The 19,956-nt window shown below is 43.0% G+C and overlaps 1 protein-coding gene across 1 annotated transcript; it reads right to left on the bottom strand.

Moving 5' to 3' along the window:
• Nucleotides 1–7,057: 7,057 nt before the first annotated feature.
• LOC120425845 (uncharacterized) lies at nt 7,058–18,923 on the bottom strand. The gene is made up of 2 exons (XM_039590464.2): nt 18,783–18,923; nt 7,058–12,436 (listed from the first exon to the last, which is right to left on the bottom strand). The coding sequence occupies exons 1-2, from the start codon at nt 18,921–18,923 to the stop codon at nt 7,058–7,060; spliced, it is 5,520 nt and encodes a 1,839-aa protein (XP_039446398.2).
• Between the last annotated feature and the right edge of the window lie 1,033 nt (nt 18,924–19,956).

Below are 19,956 nucleotides of genomic sequence, written 5' to 3'. Positions count from 1 at the left end.
TTTATCAACTTTTTTTTCACTAAAACTCAATTTCCCAAAATACGTATTTTTTGATTTTCGAGATTTTTTTATATGTTTTAGGGGACTAAAATCCGCAACTCTTGAGCTATAGAGAAACATGGTCAAAAAATCTGCCGCCAAGTTATGAATTTTTGAAAAAATAGTTATTTTTGGAAAAAAATCCAAATTTCATGCAAAAACAAATTTGAAGTTATTTTTTAATGCAAAATTGAATTTGCAATCGAAAACTACTTTCCATTTTTTTTTTGATAAAGGGCTCCGTTTTCAAGATATAGCCACCGAAAGTTTGATTTTAGCAAAATATTTGCAGTTTTTCTATTTTTAAAAATAGTGACCATGAGCGACCATTTCTAAAAATGTTTTTTTTTGAAAAGTTCAGAAAATTTGCTATAAAATTGTCTAAGAGACATTGAAGATTGGACCTCGGGTTGCTGAGATACAGCCGCTTTGAGAAAAAGAAACACGAAAATTTAAGTTTTCTAAGTCTCACCAAAACAACCCACCATTTTCTAATGTCGATATCTCAGCAACTAATGGTCCGATTTTCAATGTTAACACATGAAACATTCGTGAAATTTTGCGATCTTTTCGAAAAAAATATTTTGAAAAAAATTAAATCAAGACTAACATTTAAAATGGGCGTAATATTCAACATTGGGTCTCGTGGCGCAGGGGTAGCGGCTTCGGCTGCCGATCCCGATGATACTATGAGACGCGGGTTCGATTCCCGCCTTATCCACTGAGCTTCTATCGGATGGTGAAGTAAAACGTCGGTCCCGGTTTCTCCTGTCTCGTCAGAGGCGCTGGAGCAGAAATCCCACGTTAGAGGAAGGCCATGCCCCGGGGGGCGTAGTGCCAATAGTTTCGTTTTTTTGGTTTATTCGAACTTGAACATCGACATTCAATGTTCTGAACAATTTTGAATTTTTCAAATGTTTTTCTGAATAGTTTATGTAATTTTGCTTCGATATTTATAAGTTTAAATTTCCCGGGAGTCTCGACCGAATTTCCCGGGAATCAAGAGGTCCAAAAATGGTCAATTTCCCGGGACATTTTTCGCGGGAATTCCCGCTCGTCACCCTCTAAGCACGAGTCGTACAGTTATCCATCAAGGCTATGTCGAGTTGGATAAATACGACGAGTGCTGAAAAAATCGAGTTTGAGCTTTTCAGCTATCAAATAAATGCTATATTGAACTTTTCAATACTGTTATGCCATTTTTCAGTCAAACTTATAACTCCAACACCAATCAGTCCTGAATTTAAACTTTTGATTATTGGTTTGAAAACTTAATTTGAACTTATTTGACAACTTAATAAATATGAATAAACTAGAAATTAAGTTGGTATTTTCAGAATTCATAAAGTTAGTTTTGAATGAAACTATGTAATTTTTTAATCAAATTTTGAAACCGAATCCCTTGAATTGATGTATTTTTATTAATTTTAGTGGCATTTTCAAAAGTATTAAATTATTTTTTTTACATTTTTCTTTTATTTTACTGAAATGGACGAAATTTTTGCAATGTTTAATGGGTAATTCTCTACCAACTCACACGAAATCGGAAAAAGTTGCCCCGACCCCTCTTCGATTTGCGTGAAACTTTGTCCTAAGGGACCGAGCCACGTAGCCCAGTGGTAACGCTTCCGCCTCGTAAGCGGTAGATCGGGGTTCAAATCCCGGCTCGGACCAACACAACTGGTGATCTTTTCCCTTCTGGAATCGATTGCTTAGTAAAGGGAAGGTAGTGTATCGTCACAAACTGGACCTTATCACGACACCTTAGGGAGGCAACCTATGGAATGTTAACATTAACCTTAACATGTTAACATTAAGTTGAGAATGAAAATGCCACTGAATCCGCTTTGTAAATGCCGGCCCCGATACTCTTCAAGGGTGTTCCCCTCAGGAACAGGGAAAGATTTACTTTTTGTCCTAAGGGGTAACTTTTGTCCCTGATCAAGAATCCGAGGTCCGTTTTTTGATATCTCGTGACGGAGGGGCGGTACGACCCCTTCCATTTTTGAACATGTGAAAAAAGAGGTGTTTTTCAATAATTTGCAGCCTGAAACGGTGATGAGATAGAAATTTGGTGTCAAAGGGACTTTTATGTAAAATTAGACGCCCGATTTGATGGCGTACTCAGAATTCCGAAAAAACGTATTTTTCATCGAAAAAAACACTAAAAAAGTTTTAAAAATTCTCCCATTTTCCGTTACTCGACTGTAAAAAATTTTGGAACATGTCATTTTATGGGAAATTTAATGTACTTTTCGAATCTACATTGTCCCAGAAGGGTCATTTTTTCATTTAGAACAAAAATTTTCATTTTAAAATTTCGTGTTTTTTCTAACTTTGCAGGGTTATTTTTTAGAGTGTAACAATGTTCTACAAAGTTGTAGAACAGACAATTACAAAAATTTTGATATATAGACATAAGGGGTTTGCTTATAAACATCACAAGTTATCGCGATTTTACGAAAAAAAGTTTTGAAAAAGTTACTTTTTGCGTTTCTCTTTGTTTCGTCGTCCGTGTCTGTCGCGGGTGACCATGAACGGCCATGATCGATGACGACCAACTTTTTTAAAACTTTTTTTCGTAAAATCGTGATAACTTGTGATGTTTATAAGCAAACCCCTTATGTATATATATCAAAATTTTTGTAATTGTCTGCTCTACAACTTTGTAGAACACTGTTACACTCTAAAAAATAACCCTGCAAAGTTAGAAAAAACACGAAATTTTAAAATGAAAATTTTTGTTCTAAATGAAAAAATGACCCTTCTGGGACAATGTAGATTCGAAAAGTACATTAAATTTCCCATAAAATGACATGTTCCAAAATTTTTTACAGTCGAGTAACGGAAAATGGGAGAATTTTTAAAACTTTTTTAGTGTTTTTTCGATGAAAAATACGTTTTTTCGGAATTCTGAGTACGCCATCAAATCGGGCGTCTAATTTTACATAAAAGTCCCTTTGACACCAAATTTCTATCTCATCACCGTTTCAGGCTGCAAATTATTGAAAAACACCTCTTTTTTCGCATGTGCAAAAATGGAAGGGGTCGTACCGCCCCTCCGTCACGAGATATCAAAAAACGGACCTCGGATTCGTGATCAGGGACAAAAGTTACCCCTTAGGACAAAGTTTCACGCAAATCGAAGAGGGGTCGGGGCAACTGCTGTGTGAGTTGGCGGAGAATTACCCTAATACATTTTTTAACAAATCAATTTTCTATCTCCACAGGTCTTCCCTCTCAATGTAATAAATCACCAGGAATTAAGAAGAATTGTCCAGAAGAATCCATTCTCCCTTTCCCCCGCCCAGGTTGGCGACAGTTGAGGCCAGGTTGAAAATTAATTGTGAGAATTTTCCCCACAAGAATTCGTTTGCGACTGTTTGTGCTCTATCTTCTTAGGCAAATAAATTTCTTGGCTCTATTTCTTTGGGCACAGATTCAAATTGGTGCGACTTTTCTTGGGGCCACGTTGCTTATCTGATGGTGATTATTCAAATGAAGTCCTTCGCGCGCTCGGCGGCCTTGGCAGAGGATAATTTACGGTGAATCTTCTCTGTTGAGGGGGGTGGTGGCACTTTGCCTAAATGCAAAATTTATAGTGGCAATAGTTCACGCGATTTTCTCACCTAATTTGGATGGTGGCAAAAAAGTACGGTAAGTTATGCGACAAATTAGACACTTTAGTTGGAAAGCCTATTAGCAGGGAAAGATTGACACCGGATCCCGAGTGGCACGAGGCCGCCGCCGGACCGGAATTTGAAACATTTTGTGCGTTATCTAACCTACATATTCCATTGCTGTGGCAGTCGGTCAGCTGGGCGGTGCGGAGGACGGAACGGTCACACTTTTGTTGACGCGACAATTTCCGTTCTCGTTTTATAAATATTTACACGAGAAAGTACCCCCCTCCCAGGGCTCATGAGTGTGTGTGTGTGTGTGGTTATTGTGATCCGCTGTGACGCAATGAAAATTTTGCCGCAATTCACATGATGCTAGTTTTCAGGATACACGCCGGATTAGTGGCGGACCGATAGTAAACTCCAACTGGTGGCCCATAAATTAAAGTTTTATTTCCAATAAAATTTTGTTTACAAAGATTTGGCTTCAGCACCAGCGTTTTGGGAGCTACGGGAAAGATTCGCGGAACCGATTTGACTTTATGCTTTGCGAGAAGCCTTGTGGTGAAGTCGCTATATCAGTCTACTTAAGACCAATATGTTTACAAAATTAAGTTTTCTTTCGATTGCCTATGTTTATTGAGTTACGGCACGGGATTGAAACTCGTCTGAAAAACCTGTATCATTTTTTCCTTCAAAACGGTGGCGCCGCGTGGTGGTAGCTGCCCTGTTTATTACACTGTGAAATTATCCATGGCTAATCCAAGGAACCAAAAGGTGACAACAGAAATGTCCATCCAAAAGGGGTGCTGCAAAAAAACTTATTGATTATAATAATTTTTCGAACAAATCAGCAACGAATTACAAGTTTGATAGTCGAACTAAACTTAAAATGTGGGTTTGTTTTTTTTTTTTTTAGCAAAACCGCAAATTTTTTTACGAAAGTGCCAAAAATATTCGTAATCACCTTTTTTTCTTGGTGGCGGTTTGTGTTTGTATGTGTGTGGTCGATGTTTTTGGACGTGCACGCAGAACACAAAATAGTGAGAACTAGCAAGAATGCCTACCTTTCTTCTGATACAAGTCGCCATATTGAAATTGCTTGAAGATTCATACCCGTGGTTACGGTGAAGGCTGCACAGATTTATGGTTGTTCCTTAATTCTCAAGTTTTATTTATGAAAAAAGATTCCTCTTTTGATTTTTATTTATTCTAATGCGGTTTTGCATATTTCCATTTGAACTTCAAGTACTTACCTAGAATGCATGAAATTTTGATTGTGAACTAGGGTTTACCAAACTAATCGTTTAATTCCTAATATCCGAAAAGACAAAATATCTCCAATGTTTTTCTTCAAGGATTAAATTTTTAATCAATCATTTGATTTTGTCCCCATGTCTTTTGAGAAAATTATGGAGTCAAAAACTTGAAACAATATTTAAAAAGTCTAACGAACAAATTTAAAACCAGTTTATGCGACTAGTTGCAAAAAGAAGATCGGAAACCCTCGACAAATTATTGAATCAGTTAAAATCTAAAATTAATAAAAGTTGCTTACAGTTATTACCAATTAACGTCATGATTCGAAATCCGGACACTTAGTACCATATTATTTTTGTTATAGCTGGCAAAAAACCATGTAATAAGTTGGAAATGTAAAAATATCATCAGGATGTAGTATAAACAGTCAGTTTTAAGAGAATGCATGAAAAATATGTCTTTTCTAACAATTTTTCAACATAATTTGAAAATTAAAATGACTTGTTGTGCTTCGAATCCCGGACAATGTTAAAAGCTGATTCGAAATCCGGACACTTTTGCTTCGAATTCCGGACACCCGATTTTGCTTATGAATCGCACAAATTTGGACTGAAATGTTAGTGAATGGCATTCTTTAGGTCTCAAATAAGCTGTTAACATCAAAACAATCGAAAGTTTATATAAAAAATGGCTAGAATTTAAGAAAATCAAAAACATAAATTTCTGCTTTGCCTTCCCGGTGCTTCGGACGCCTATGAAATATTTCCGTTGAAATGTTTCGCATTTTTGGTAAACTTATAATTTTATTTTATTTAAATATTTTGGCATTAACTACAGCGTTCAAACAAACTTTAAATGAAAGTTGATGTTAGAATCCATCAAATAACTCAGTTTTGACATTCATAATGCGAACTTATATCCAAATAATTGATAAAACAAGTTGAAGTGTCCGGGTTTCGAAGCGTCCGGGAATTCGAATCATGACGTTATGCTTTTCTGTAGTGATTTGTATAACGTCATGATTCGAAATCCGGACACTTAGTACCATATTATTTTTGTCATAGCTGGCAAAAAATCATGTAATAAGTTGGAAATGTAGAAATATCATCAGGATTTAGTATAAACAGTCAGTTTTAAGAGAATGCATGCAAAATATGTCTTTTCAAACAATTTTTCATCAGAATTTGATAATTAAAATGACTTGTTGTGCTTCGAATCCCGGACACTGTTAAAAGCTGATTCGAAATCCGGACACTTTTGCTTCGAATTCCGGACACTCGATTTTGCTTATGAATCGCACAAATTTGGACTGAAATGTTAGTGAATGGCATTCTTTAAGCCTCAAATAAGCTGTTAACATCATGTTCGGACCCAATCCCGTCTGGCCACGAAACGCGTTCTCACCTGTACTTCGGCTGCTGAGGCTTCTTTCTACGTTGTGTCTAGTTGTTGTGTGTTTGTCCTTCGTGTGTTGTGTTGTCCTTCTGTGTCCCGAAATTCCTCCTTCCAGATTCCTTCCGTACCTCCCGTGCTCGTTTTCCACTTCCCTTTTCTTTATAGGTTCCACAGGTATGTTCCAGAGCAGGTGTAGCAGATTCCCGGTAAGTATTTCTCCACAGGTACTCAAGAAAACACGACAGAAAACTTCACGATAGAAACTACAATTTATTCCACAAGAAACTTAACTTTCTTCTTCTCTTTATTCGCGCAAAGGTAAACAAATCTCCTCAGAGAAACGCGAGACGACGACCGGCTGCGACGACGATTTATTTGTACTGAATACTACACTCAAGCAGTGCAAAAAGGAATGCGCAAAACTCTACGATGGTGCGTGTGATCGCGACGATCAACAACACCACTACTGTTGCCCTGCCGTGTGCACACGCAAAATAGAAAATTATAGCAAAACAGAAATCTATGCTACACGGCAGGGTGACTACTCAAACTAACGTTTGCGACCAAACATTCCGGCCACCAAAATTCTGTAAGAATTTAAAACTAAAGAAAAATCTAAACCTAATTTCGCTTCCTTAGCTACTTAAAACTAGCACTGTTTAAAATTCAAATAATCTTCTTAGCGCCTTCTTCGCCCATCTCCGTTGCGCTGCATGGATGTCGGTCGACAGCGATTCCTCCGATTACGGTGCGCCTTGTGACGGTTGAGGGTTGAAGGCGTTCGGAGTCTGCCCGATCGAGTCCCTCTCGAAAGGCAGCAAGCAAACTCGGGATGCTTGTCGCTTGTAGACAGCACCGTTCGGCAGGCGCAGCTTCACGACCCGGACGACGCCATCAGGGCCCGGGTAGACCTCGACGATGCGGGCAAGAGGCCACTCGATTGCCGCCTTGTTGTCCTCCTTGAGGACTACCATCTGGCCAGCCTTCAGCTGGGTTGCTTGCGGGAACTTCTGGTTCTGATTGTGGAGTTGCGAGATGTACTCTCGCCTCCACCGCTTCCAGTGCTGCTGCACCAGTTGTTGCAGCTGCTGGTAATGCTGCAGCCGGTTCGTGGGGATGTCCGAATAGTCCGGATCTGGGATCGCCAGCAGCGACGTTCCGGTCAGAAAGTGCCCTGGTGTGAGCACGTCCAACTCGTCCGGATCCTCGGAAAGTGGAGTGAGCGGACGGGAATTCATCGCTGCTTCGATTTGCGCGAGGACAGTAATCATGTCCTCGAACGAGAGTTGTCGCTGGCCGAGCACGCGGATGAGCGACGTCTTGGCGGACTTTACCGCCGCCTCCCACAAGCCACCGAAATTCGGCGCTCTCGGTGGGATAAACTTCCAGTCGATGCCACGACGAGAAGCTTCGTTGGTGACCTCCTCGATCACCGTAGGGTCTTGCAACAGATCGTAGAGCTCTCGCAGATGGTTGCTAGCTCCCTGAAAGTTCAGGCCGTTGTCCGAGTGGACTTCCGAGGGCAGGCCTCGGCGCGCAACGAAACGTCGCAGGGCCGCAAGAAACGCCGCGGTCGTCAGATCCCCTACAAGCTCAAGGTGGACCGCTTTTGTGCTGAAGCACACGAACACGGCGATGTACGCCTTCAGCGCAGCTGCTCGACGGTGTGCGGGCTTCAGGTAGACCGGGCCACAATAATCTACACCGGTGACGGTGAACGGACGAGAGGGAGTTGTACGAGGCTTTGGGAGTTGACCAGGGGGTTGCTTGACAGGGACAGGGTTGCTTCGGAAACATCGCACACAGTTCCGATACGTGTAGGTTGCCAGTTGTTTGCCACTTAGCGGCCAAAACTCCTGGCGAACTTGAGCGAGCGTCATGCGAGGACCAGAGTGGAGGGAAATTGCGTGGTACGCGACGGCTACTTGTCGCGTGAAAGTGTGACTGTTGGGGAGTATCATGGGATGCCGGGTGGAAAACGATTCGCCTGCGAGTCTAAGCCGGCCACCAACACGGAGTACGCCCTGCTGATCCAGAAACGGGTTCAACAGCTTCAACGACGAATGGGCGGGCACGAGTCGGTGGTTCGCGAGTGCCTTGATCTCCGTGGCGAAAGGTTCACTGCGCACCAGCGCCAGTTTGGCTTCCTTCAGCTCGCCGACGGTGAGGTACGACGTTGTGGATGGCTTCTTGCGACGCTGACAGTTCCGAGCAAACCTCATGCAGTACGCCGTGATCCTCAGCAGCTTCCAATAGCACGCGTAGCGATCGATGAGCGGGTGAGGTTCCGGGGATTCCGACACCACCAGAATGTTCTTCTTCTTCTCCAACAGTTCTTCGGCCGGATCTTCGGTCTCCTCGTGCTTCGCCTTGCTCCAATACTCCTCGAATGCCTCCAACCAGTGCGGACCTTGAAACCACAGACGCAGTCCAACGAGATCCTTCGGCATCACGCCGCGCGAAACGAGGTCCGCCGGATTCTCCGTCCCCTTGACATGGTTCCAACGATGTCCCTTCGTCAGCTCCTGAATGTGCGAGACTCGGTTCGCGACGAACGTTGGCCAGACGTACGATGGCGACTTGAGCCACGCCAGCACGACTGTCGAATCTGACCAAAACCAAGTTTCCGTACCCTCCATCTTGAGAGCTTGGACCACTCTACTGTACAGCCTCGCTGCCATCAGAGCCGCGCACAGCTCCAGTCTTGCTAGAGTGACCTTCTTCAAACCTGCAGGCCGCGACTTCGCCGCCAACAGGCAAATCTTGACCCGTCCTGATGGGTCAACTGAGCGAACGTATATGCATGCTCCGTATGCAGCCTCCGATGCGTCCGCAAACACATGGAACTCGACGTGCGCTGGATTCTCCACGAATGCGCACCTGTCGACTGCTATCTTGGCTAACTCGGGTAGTTGCTGGTGAAATTCCGTCCATTGTGTCGCCAGCGCCGGCGCCAACGGGTCGTCCCACCCTTGCGTCGCTACCCACAGCAGCTGCATCCGGATTTTGGCCCATGATATCACCGGGGCAGTGATTCCGCTTGGATCCCACAGCTGGGCGATTATCGAGTAGACCCTTCTTCTGGTCCACGGTCCGCTCACGGACAAACTCGACACGTCGATTCCCAGCACATCTGGCCCAGGTTGCCAGTTGATGCCCAGCGTCTTCACCTGCTCCTGGTCGAAGTTGAGCTTGGTCTGCGTCCCCAGATCGTCCGCAGCTAGCCCCGCCAACGCCCCTGTGGCGTTTGACACCCACTTGCGCAGCCTGAAACCGCCCTTCGGCAGCAGCTGCACCAGCTCTTGCCGCAACAAAAGCGCTTCTTCCTCGGACTCCGCTCCTCCGATGAAGTCGTCGACGTAGAAATCCCGCAGCAGAGCTTCCCTCGCACGTTGGTACACTTCACCTTCATCATGCGCCAGTTGCTGGAGACATCTTGTCGCTAGGTACGACGATGGGGCCAGGCCGAAAGTGACCCGAAGCATCTCGTAAGTCCGAATGGGCTCCGACGGTGACGGCCTCCACAAGATCCGCTGCAGAGGGGTGTCGTCGGAATGCACCTTGACCTGCAAGTACATCTTCTCGATGTCAGCGACGAGAGCAACCTGCTTCTTCCGGAAACGAAGCACCAGGTCAAAAAGCGGGTCCTGGAGAACTGGGCCCACCATGAGCGCTTCATTCAACGAATGATTTGACGTCGTCTTCGCCGAACCATCGAACACCGGTCGAATCTTCGTAGTTGTGCTCGATTCCTTGAACACCGGATGGTGAGGAAGGTAGCACTCAAGGCGCGTGTCGCCCTTCAGCTCCTCCTCCGATACCAATCTCATGTGGTCCTGCTCGAGATAAGTGTGGATCGCTTCGCTGTAACGCACCCGAAGCCCTTCGTCTTTACCGAGCCTGCGCTCGAGCTGCATCAATCGTCGCACCGCCATATCCCTGGATTCGCCGATCATCTTCTCGAAGCCCAAGCGCTTCGGAAGCCGCACCACGTACCTTCCCGTAGTGTCGCGTGAAAACGTCGTCTGGAAGTGCTCCTCGCAATCCTGCTCTTCTTGTGTCTGCTTCGGTGCCTCCTGCAGCTCTTCGATGGTCCAAAATCGCTCGATTTTCTCCTCCAGGGTCGCGTTAACCGAAACATGACAACTCGGGACAGGGTTGAGGCTTCCCAAGTCCGTCTTCCCTGCTGCTATCCAACCAAAAACCGTGTTGACAAACAGCGGAAGACCTTCACCAGGACGCTGGATCTGCACCTGACCACCATTCAACAGCAAGAACTCGTAGAAGTGCTCCAATCCCAACAGCAGGTCAATCGGAGCGCGCTTGTTGAAACCGGGATCCGCCAGAACCATATCCGACGGGAGGTTCCACTCGCCGATGGCAATCGTTGCCGACGGCTGGTCCTCAGTTACTCGTTTCAGTACCAGAAACTCCATCGGTACGGTATAGTTCGAGACGCGCGAGGCAATTATTGCCGACGCCGAGCTGTCAACCTGCATCCGTGCGCTGCCGACACCGGATATCGGTACGCTGACCTTCTTACGGGGCAATCGCAGCATCTGGCACAGCCGCTCCGAGATCAAATTTGCCTGCGACCCGCTATCAAGAAGTGCTCTAGCCGTGTGCAACTTTCCGTTGCAGTCTTTCACCGAAACGAGAACCGTCGATAAGAAGACGTGAATCCTCCTCGTCTCCGCTGCCACGTTTGCAGCGTAAATGGTTGCCACAGAGCTCGTCAGAGCCTGCGGTGTGCTGGCCGTTCCCGTCCCTGCTGACGGTACGCTAGAACCAGCAGCCTGCTGCACCACCGGGGCCGGCCTGTTCGATGCCGAACCACGGACACCCACTGGCTTCTCGGGGTGGATCAACGAGTGGTGCCTACCACCACACGTACTGCAGCGTGCAGCAATCGGGCACGTCCACATCCTATGTCCAACACGCAAGCAGTTCTTGCACAGCTTCTGCTCGTAGATCGTCTTGATCCGCTGCTCCACCGACAGCCTTTTAAAATCCGGACAATAAGAAGCTTGGTGAGATCCCTTGCAAACTGGACACTTCTGCGGGCCAGCATCCGTCGCAGCATTCACCACAAGCTTTGGGAAGGGCTTCTTTGCTGGCTTGCCAGAAGTCACAGGTGACGATCGCTGAACTTTCGGTTGCTGATCGACTGCAATCGCTTCGAGAACCCTCGTCTGATTCTCCAAAAACTGGATCACATCCCCGAACGTCGGGTCCGCCAGTTTCAGCGCCGCTTCCTCCCAGCTCTTCTGCGATGCATCGTCCATCTTCGACACCAACAGCTGCGTCAACAATACTCCCCAGCCCGACGAAGCCTCACCCAACTGATCCAAGATCTTCGTACACCGGTCGAAACAATCGATCACTTCATGAATCCCACTCGCCGTCAACTTCTCCGCGCGCGGAAAGTGCAACAACGCGTTGACATGCCGTTTCTTATTGAGATACTTGTTGGAGAACCGTTTGACAAGAGTATCCCACGCAATCTCATAGTTGATCTCGCTCAACTGGAGATTCTCAATTTTTCTCTCAGCCTCTTCAACCACGCATGACCGCAAATAGTGGAACTTTTGAATGGTCTTTAAATCCGGGTTGTCATGGATCAAAGACTTGAAGGTGTCATGGAAAGGCAACCACAGATCGTAATCTCCGTTAAACTTTGGCAATTCAATCTTGGGCAGATGAACGCCAGCAGTGCATGTCCCATCGGTAGAACCACAAGAAGACGTAACCACCTTTGGCATCCTAGCTAGCAACCCTGCCCTTACCTCGTAGTACAGTTCCTCAAACCTCTTCATCATGTCCTCTCGCTGCTGCTCCTTCTCCTCCAACTGCTTCACTCGCTTTTCCACTTCGTCCTTGGACGCGTCGGCAGAGACGCCTGCCTCGTAGTCCTTGTCCTCGAGCTCCTCGATCTCCAGCTGCAACGCTTCAAACTCCTCCCATTTTCCTTCGAGCTTTTCCATCCGGACAGACACCAGATGCTGTTGCGTCGCCGCATCGTAGCCCTTGAGGAAACTCTTCGATCGAGTCAGGTGCGCGATGATCAGGTCCCGCTTCTTGACCAGCTTGGCCCTAGTCGACATGATGACGCAGGTGGCACTCTGTGGGGAAAGGTACACAAGCGAAGCACCACAAACAACGCGCTTAACGGAATGGAAAGAGGCTCACCTGTGAGCCTGTAAAACTAGGCCTTGTATGTTTTACGCCCAACAGGAACAAACAGCAACTTTCCGTCCTTCCAGCAGTGAGGAGTCCAGCGACGTCACCAGTGCGGAAGTGTCACACGTCGAGAGCAGCGAGTTGTCCACCGCAGCGAACCGAAAAAGCAAAGGTTGCAAACACCGTCGAGCAAAATAATTCGTGCCGAGTACTCACCCTGTGAGCCTGGCAGTACAGGCCTTGTAAACCAACCGTATAAAAATACGCGCCCCCGGTAAACAAAACACCTGTCCAAACACGCACAGAACTGCAGCAGTCCTCCAGTACAGCACAGGTACCGCTCGTACTCGAAATCGTCGCCAATCACACAGCAGTCGACCGTATTGTTCGTGATCGTCCAAATCGTTCAGCAGCAAACTCCAACAGCAGCAAAACGTCCCAGCAGGACAGTACCGAGAAAGTACAACAACGTTGAGGATTCCAAACGTAAACAGAATAGACAAGTGTACTCACCGTGTGAGCCTGTCCTCCAGGCCGTGCACGTCTTAATGGAAATCCTCTCCCTCGCAGGGTCGTTGACCTCCTCTTCCCGGTCGTTGAACTTGTTGCTGTTGCTGAGCGCCAAAACAAACAGTCGCGATGGCCGCAAAGTCTTTCTTCTCCAGCAGCGATGGCGAACTCTTCTCGGCGCACAAAGGTGATCGCGATGGCGTTTCGCTGGGCCACCCAAGGAACAAATCCTGGTCACGGCACCAATGTTCGGACCCAATCCCGTCTGGCCACGAAACGCGTTCTCACCTGTACTTCGGCTGCTGAGGCTTCTTTCTACGTTGTGTCTAGTTGTTGTGTGTTTGTCCTTCGTGTGTTGTGTTGTCCTTCTGTGTCCCGAAATTCCTCCTTCCAGATTCCTTCCGTACCTCCCGTGCTCGTTTTCCACTTCCCTTTTCTTTATAGGTTCCACAGGTATGTTCCAGAGCAGGTGTAGCAGATTCCCGGTAAGTATTTCTCCACAGGTACTCAAGAAAACACGACAGAAAACTTCACGATAGAAACTACAATTTATTCCACAAGAAACTTAACTTTCTTCTTCTCTTTATTCGCGCAAAGGTAAACAAATCTCCTCAGAGAAACGCGAGACGACGACCGGCTGCGACGACGATTTATTTGTACTGAATACTACACTCAAGCAGTGCAAAAAGGAATGCGCAAAACTCTACGATGGTGCGTGTGATCGCGACGATCAACAACACCACTACTGTTGCCCTGCCGTGTGCACACGCAAAATAGAAAATTATAGCAAAACAGAAATCTATGCTACACGGCAGGGTGACTACTCAAACTAACGTTTGCGACCAAACACATCAAAACAATCGATAGTTTATATAAAAAATTTCTAGAATTTAAGGAAATCAAAAACATAAATTTCTGCTTTGCTTTCCCGGTGCTTCGGACGCCTATGAAATATTTCCGTTGAAATGTTTCGCATTTTTGGTAAACTTATAATTTTGTTTTATTTTATTGTTTTGGCATTAACTATAGCGTTCAAACAAACTTTAATTGATAGTTGGTGTTAGAATCAATAAAATAACACAGTTTTGACATTCATAACGCGAACTTATAAATATCCAAATAATTGATAAAGATTTCGAAGCGTCCGGGAATTCGAATCATGACGTTACTTAACGGGCCCAGAATCAAAAGAAAATTCATCAAAACAATGATTTCAAGATCAAAAACATTTCGGTGGGAACATTTTTATGGGAGCTGTCGTGGCTGAATGGTTACGATGTTCGCATTATAAGCGAATGGTCCTGGGTTCGATACCCATCTGCTCCCAACGAGAAAGTTATGGACTCATTAAAATTTGAATTAAATGAAAAACTTGTAGCTCACTGCGGGGTTCGATCCCCTGTCCTTAGGGATTGGCAAGCAAAAATGCTTTCCACTAAAAGCGGTATACGCACTTCGGAAGGAACCGATCAAGAAAAAAATCATATGGGCAGCAGCGGCAGCGTAAGCAAGTCAGAGAGGGTGAAGAAAAGCCCCAAGAAATCGCTCCCTCTCCTTTGTTCTGCTGTTCGTAAAGCTGTTTCTTGACCCCTTTCCTTCCGTTCTGCGTACTAGCCTTAACCGTGGAGCATTGGTAGCTTGAGGAGAACTGAGACTGATATACTTGAATCCAAGAATTGGACAAAATAATAAAATTGAATGCAAGTTGAATATCAGAACTCAAACAAGATTGCAAGCGCAATTGAAATTGAATCTAAAAATACCTCGCTAAAAATAGTCTGGTGAGGAATTCCCCCCTGGGGGGAAATTTGGCCAATGAGGATGCAATAGAAATGTAATGCCTTTGAACAACGAGCTTGCAAAAATAATCCATGTCTAGAACATTTAGTCATACTATCGAATTGGAAAGAATATTAGGACTTTTAGAATAAAAGTCCTTTGGGTTTTTATACCCTTTCAAACATTCGCTGTTTTAACAAAATAGAATGGGTTTGTAAACACACTATTCGAGTTTTTGTTCTATTTCTAAAAGATTGTTTTCATACTCTCCTAAAATTTAACAGATCTTTGAAAAAATAAATTGAACTTAGAAATTCTGAAAGTTTTTGAATTGCATTTTGAAAAGTAGATTTTTTTGTGAGTGCTCTCATCTTGAGTTTTTTTAAAGTATTTTGATTATCGTCAGTGCGCTGGAAGTGGGGACGCGAAGTCGTGAGTATTCAGGTTAATTTTTTTGTGTGCTTTTGTGTCGCTGTTCGTATGGGGTGAGTGCATGATTTTTAAAGGGCGCTCCCGTCATTGTAAAGAATATTCGGAGTGAAAAGTTTTTTTTTGTGTGTGCTTTTTGTCGTGAATTTTGTGTGTCGCTTGCGGGCGGTGGGGCAACGTGCTTGCTTGACAGGATCGATCGTGTTTTTATGTGTGCTATTTCTTGCTAGCAATGATAATATCAGTCCTTCCTTTATCATCGTTGATCGGAGGGCACGCCGCCGGTTGAGTTTGTCGTAGTAATTGTGTTCCAAAGTAACAGGGTGTTAATTGTGTTTCCTACTTCAGTCGATTGCGGGCGGCGAGGCCACGCGCTTGCCTTACTGAATTATTTGTGTCTTGAGCGTCATTTTCGTTGAGTAATTGGTGTTTTTTTTGTGCTTTTGTAATCTTAATTAATTGTTTTGTCATTTTCAAAGCCCTTCCTATATCATCGTTGATCGGAAGGCACGGCGTCGGGTAAATTGTGTATATTTTTTCGAATAAGGTTTTATTTTTTATGGTGAAAAAGCCATTTCTATATAATGATCGAAAGACGCACTGACATTTTGGATCGTCGAGTTAATAGTGGAGCAAAATAATTGTGTGTGAGTGATTTTGTATGTTAACCAGAAAGACCTTCCCATAGCTTCGTTGCTCGGAAGGCTCGCCGACGGGTCTGTTATGAAAGTCCTCCCCATAGCATCGTAGCTCGGGAGGCATCGAAAAGCCAATACCTTATCCTACTAATAAAAAAAAAATAATCACGTGATGTTTGATAGAGATGCTGTGGATTCAACGGTCTCAAGCGGTATCAACAAGTATATAGCGAAAAACTATGTGCTTGATGAGTCTGCAACTTCAACTATCGGACTAACATTCCTCCCTTTCGTTGAACTGCAGGCTTCTTGGGAGGGCGCCGGTATTGACCAATAAAGTAGGGATCTTCAGAGGTTAAACAGTGAATGGATGACTGGCTCCCACTGATCATTGGCAGTCAACCATGCTCATGCTCAGTATTTTGATTATCGTCAGTTATGTATAGATACATACACGAAAAGATCCTCGTATTTTTTTCAAGGAAGCATTTGCATTAATTCAATCAGGAACAGTTGGTTTATAAAAAAAGGTGCAGGTGGTTATATTCTACATTACCAATATGACAAAGAACTTTGTACAAAACTCCTAAAAAAATATTGCATTTTATTTTATATTTTTAAATCATTGCCTATTTATTTAATCCTAAATTAATTATTCCAAATAAATGTTTTCAATCTTTGGCACCTCTGTTGAAATAAATTGCCAAAACACGAAAATATTGCCAAAACAATAATGGTTTGGAAAATGTCCCCCCGGGAGGACCTCCCAGAGGGAACCGGCCACTCTAGGTTGTGACCACTACAATCAAAATGGTAATTTTCATGTCCTGTATCAACCATGAATTTGATACCCATATTGCCTCAAGTCGTATAGTTCGGAAAATGTCCCCCCTGTATAAACTTCCCGAGGGCACTGGCCACTCCGGGTGTAGCGAATCAGGTCAAAATGGCCATTTTCATTACCAGTTTCAAAAACCATGAATTTTGTTACCCATATTGCCCCAAGTCGTATGGTTCGATTAATGTCCCCCCGGTAGAACCTTCCCCAGGGCACTGGCCACTCCGGGTGTGGTCAATATCCTATAAATGTGGTCCCAACCCCATTGCCCCAAATCATTCTGGTTGTCCGGTGACCGTCCTTACAATCTTCAATTCCTCCCAATGTAGTGCACAAACTGTGTCTTTCAATGTGTGCGTGTGTGTGTGTGAGCATTAAAACTACCACCGTGGATCCGTCTTTGATGAAACCACGGAAGGCACTGAAATTTTTTGAGGCTAAGTGCTAGCTTAAATAGTTCGCATGAAATGTGGCAACAGTGGTGCAACATTCTCGCGTGACAGTTCCACGAAAGCAGGAGGCAAGGCAAAATTTATAAAGTGCTCTCAGTCAATCAGCAGCCGGGATTTTTCCTGCATTCATTTTTTATTTTCATCTTAACTTTTGAATACTTTAACAAAGTTTTATCAACTTTGTGAGGTAGTCTACTTGCAATTTAAGACTTCCCCTTTCGTTTGGTGGATAAAGAATGCAGATTGCTTGAATTGGGTGGAAGATATAAGCGTTCAAACAATTACACAAATCGTTACACTTTCGCTTCGCGAAATTTTGGATTGACACCCATAGGCAGTGCCCTTAGGACAAAGTTCTTTGTCAAAAACAAATGCTGAAGATAACTGAACTGCACTTATCGCTTAAAATTTGAATATTTTTTCAAAATCATAAAAATGATCAGTTAATTTCAGTTTGCTCAAATCATACTTTTTTATAAACTTTTCAAACGTTTCTTTCACATCCAGATTATTTCAACTATATTTGAAAAAATCTCTTTGGATGAATGTTTAGTCTATTTTGGACTACATTGTGAAGTTTATTTCACAAACTGCATATTAATATGTTTTGCTTGATTTTTGTTTTTTTTTTTATTGAAACTTCAGTCTTATGATAACAATTTAATCTTTAATTATGAAATTTGTTAAATTTTTTTCCAAATTTAAGGGGGGAATGAAGTTCATGAAAATTAGCCAAGGGGGAAGTGGAACGAAAAAGGTTGAGAAACACCGCAATAGTTTAAAGGACCTTTTAAAAAACTCTAGAAATAAGAAATTTAATGATCTGAACCATAAATCTTGTCCACGTTGACTACAAAAGAGTACAAAATTGAAATAGGCAAAATTTCGTCCCATATGAAAAAAGTTCAAAAACTTCAAACGATGATAGCTTTATTTTTTCCTGAAAAAAGATATTTGTTCTGTCGAAAACATGCATAAATTAATACTAATCTGGCTGACACTTGAAAAATCTGGCATTCCCAGATTTATCTGGCCCTGATTTGAAAAATGTCGAAAACCCGAACAAAAAAAATTAAAAATCATTTTTAAAGCAAAATCGAATTTGCAATCGAAAGGTACCTATTTAGTTTTTTTTTTTGGTAAAATGTACCTCAGGGTTTAACTTTTGGATTCTTTAAAGAAAGGCATCACTATTTTTTTTAATGCACCTCCGAAAACATATTTTTTTAAAGGTTGGTACTGATATGTATCTCGTTTAGTAAAATGAAGAGGATGTATTCTGGTTGAGTACTCGAAGATGAAAGAGGTAGTTTATTGTCAAATCGCTCACAAGTAAACTTTACAGACGTTACTGTTACTCTTTAATTCAAGTGTGGTATACACCACAGTCGCCCCCCTTTTAATCAAAAGTTAATCTTCTATATGAAATGCAACATTACATTATACTGACTAAATAATATCTAACAAAAGAAACAAATCAGTTGACTAACGTCAATTAATGAAGAATTTCAGAATCTTCAGCACATTTGATTTCATTCAATTTTAAGAGCCATTTCTGCCATTCAGCAACAGATGACTTCCATCTCGAGCGCCACCAATCGAATCCAAGCCCTTCGACTTCGGATGACTGCATATCATGTACCGATGTGATCTTCGTCTTGGCGTACTCCCGAAATTCCCGGTGCACGTCCCGATGAAGGCTGCATCCAGCCCGAACCACAGCGTCTTCCGGATTTCCGAAACCCGTCACGCCGTCTTGTGCGGCAAACTCTTTCAGCTGCATCTTTGTGTGTCGTTCTTTATGCGTTCCAACTTGCGTCAGGCGGCGCAATGACTTAGCGAATTTTTCGAGTGACTTCTGTGAATTACACAATAGAAATAATATTATAAATTTAAAAACACAAATGCATAGGACATTTATCCAAATATACTTTTTCAATGTTAATGTTGTAGTATTATAGATCAATTTGCTTTTAATCAAAGGAACCTCTTCCTTCACCATCCTTTTAAAAAATCTCATTAATTTCCACCAACACATTTGTTGAGATTTGGCAAACTTAATAAAAGCACTTTTTATACCGATTTTAGCCAAAATTATAATGTTTTCCATTACAAGTTCCATTTGGAATACCTTTTTATTACATTTTATAGATTTGATTTGATATATTGCTTTGTTGGTAAATTTAAACATATTTGAGAGAAACAAATCGCCAATAATAAAATATTTCATTAGAAATAATAAAAACACATTAAAACTATTAAAATTGTGGAATTCTCCACTCGTCAGACTTTTCTGCTGCTGATAAAATCTCAAATAACAATACGACATATTTGCCTTTGCCATTATGGTGTGAATTTTCACTAAAGCCAACGAAATCTTAATTTTTAATTCTTTTTTATAGAAATCCAAAAACCTCTTTGGTTTCAAAAAACTGTAACAAACGTAAGCGTCTAAATATTGGTAAATTATTGTGGCAAAGATGGCTTGTACATTATTTATAATCCCACCTTGGCATAATTGCGATTTTGTAATGTTGTCATTAGACCCGAAAACCACAAAGCGATTGTCCAGTATTTTAGTCCATCTTTTACACACAATAATTTGTATTTGCAATTTTGCAATGCTTGTCAAAATGTCTTGCAATTGTTTGCACAGATTTAATAACAATTTCTGTATTATCATACCAAATTGACAAAAAACAACGACATTAATCGTAAATAACATAAACAATGTATACACAAATGTTTCCAGATAAATTTCCAAAATAATATTTCCGTCGTTTTCAAGGTGCTCTATTTTATGTTCAACCGAACCC

Source organism: Culex pipiens, chromosome 2 (genome assembly GCF_016801865.2).
Source record: "Culex pipiens pallens isolate TS chromosome 2, TS_CPP_V2, whole genome shotgun sequence".
In the NCBI taxonomy this organism is placed as follows: Eukaryota; Metazoa; Arthropoda; class Insecta; order Diptera; family Culicidae; genus Culex; species Culex pipiens.
This window is presented reverse-complemented; position numbering and strand designations above follow the sequence as displayed.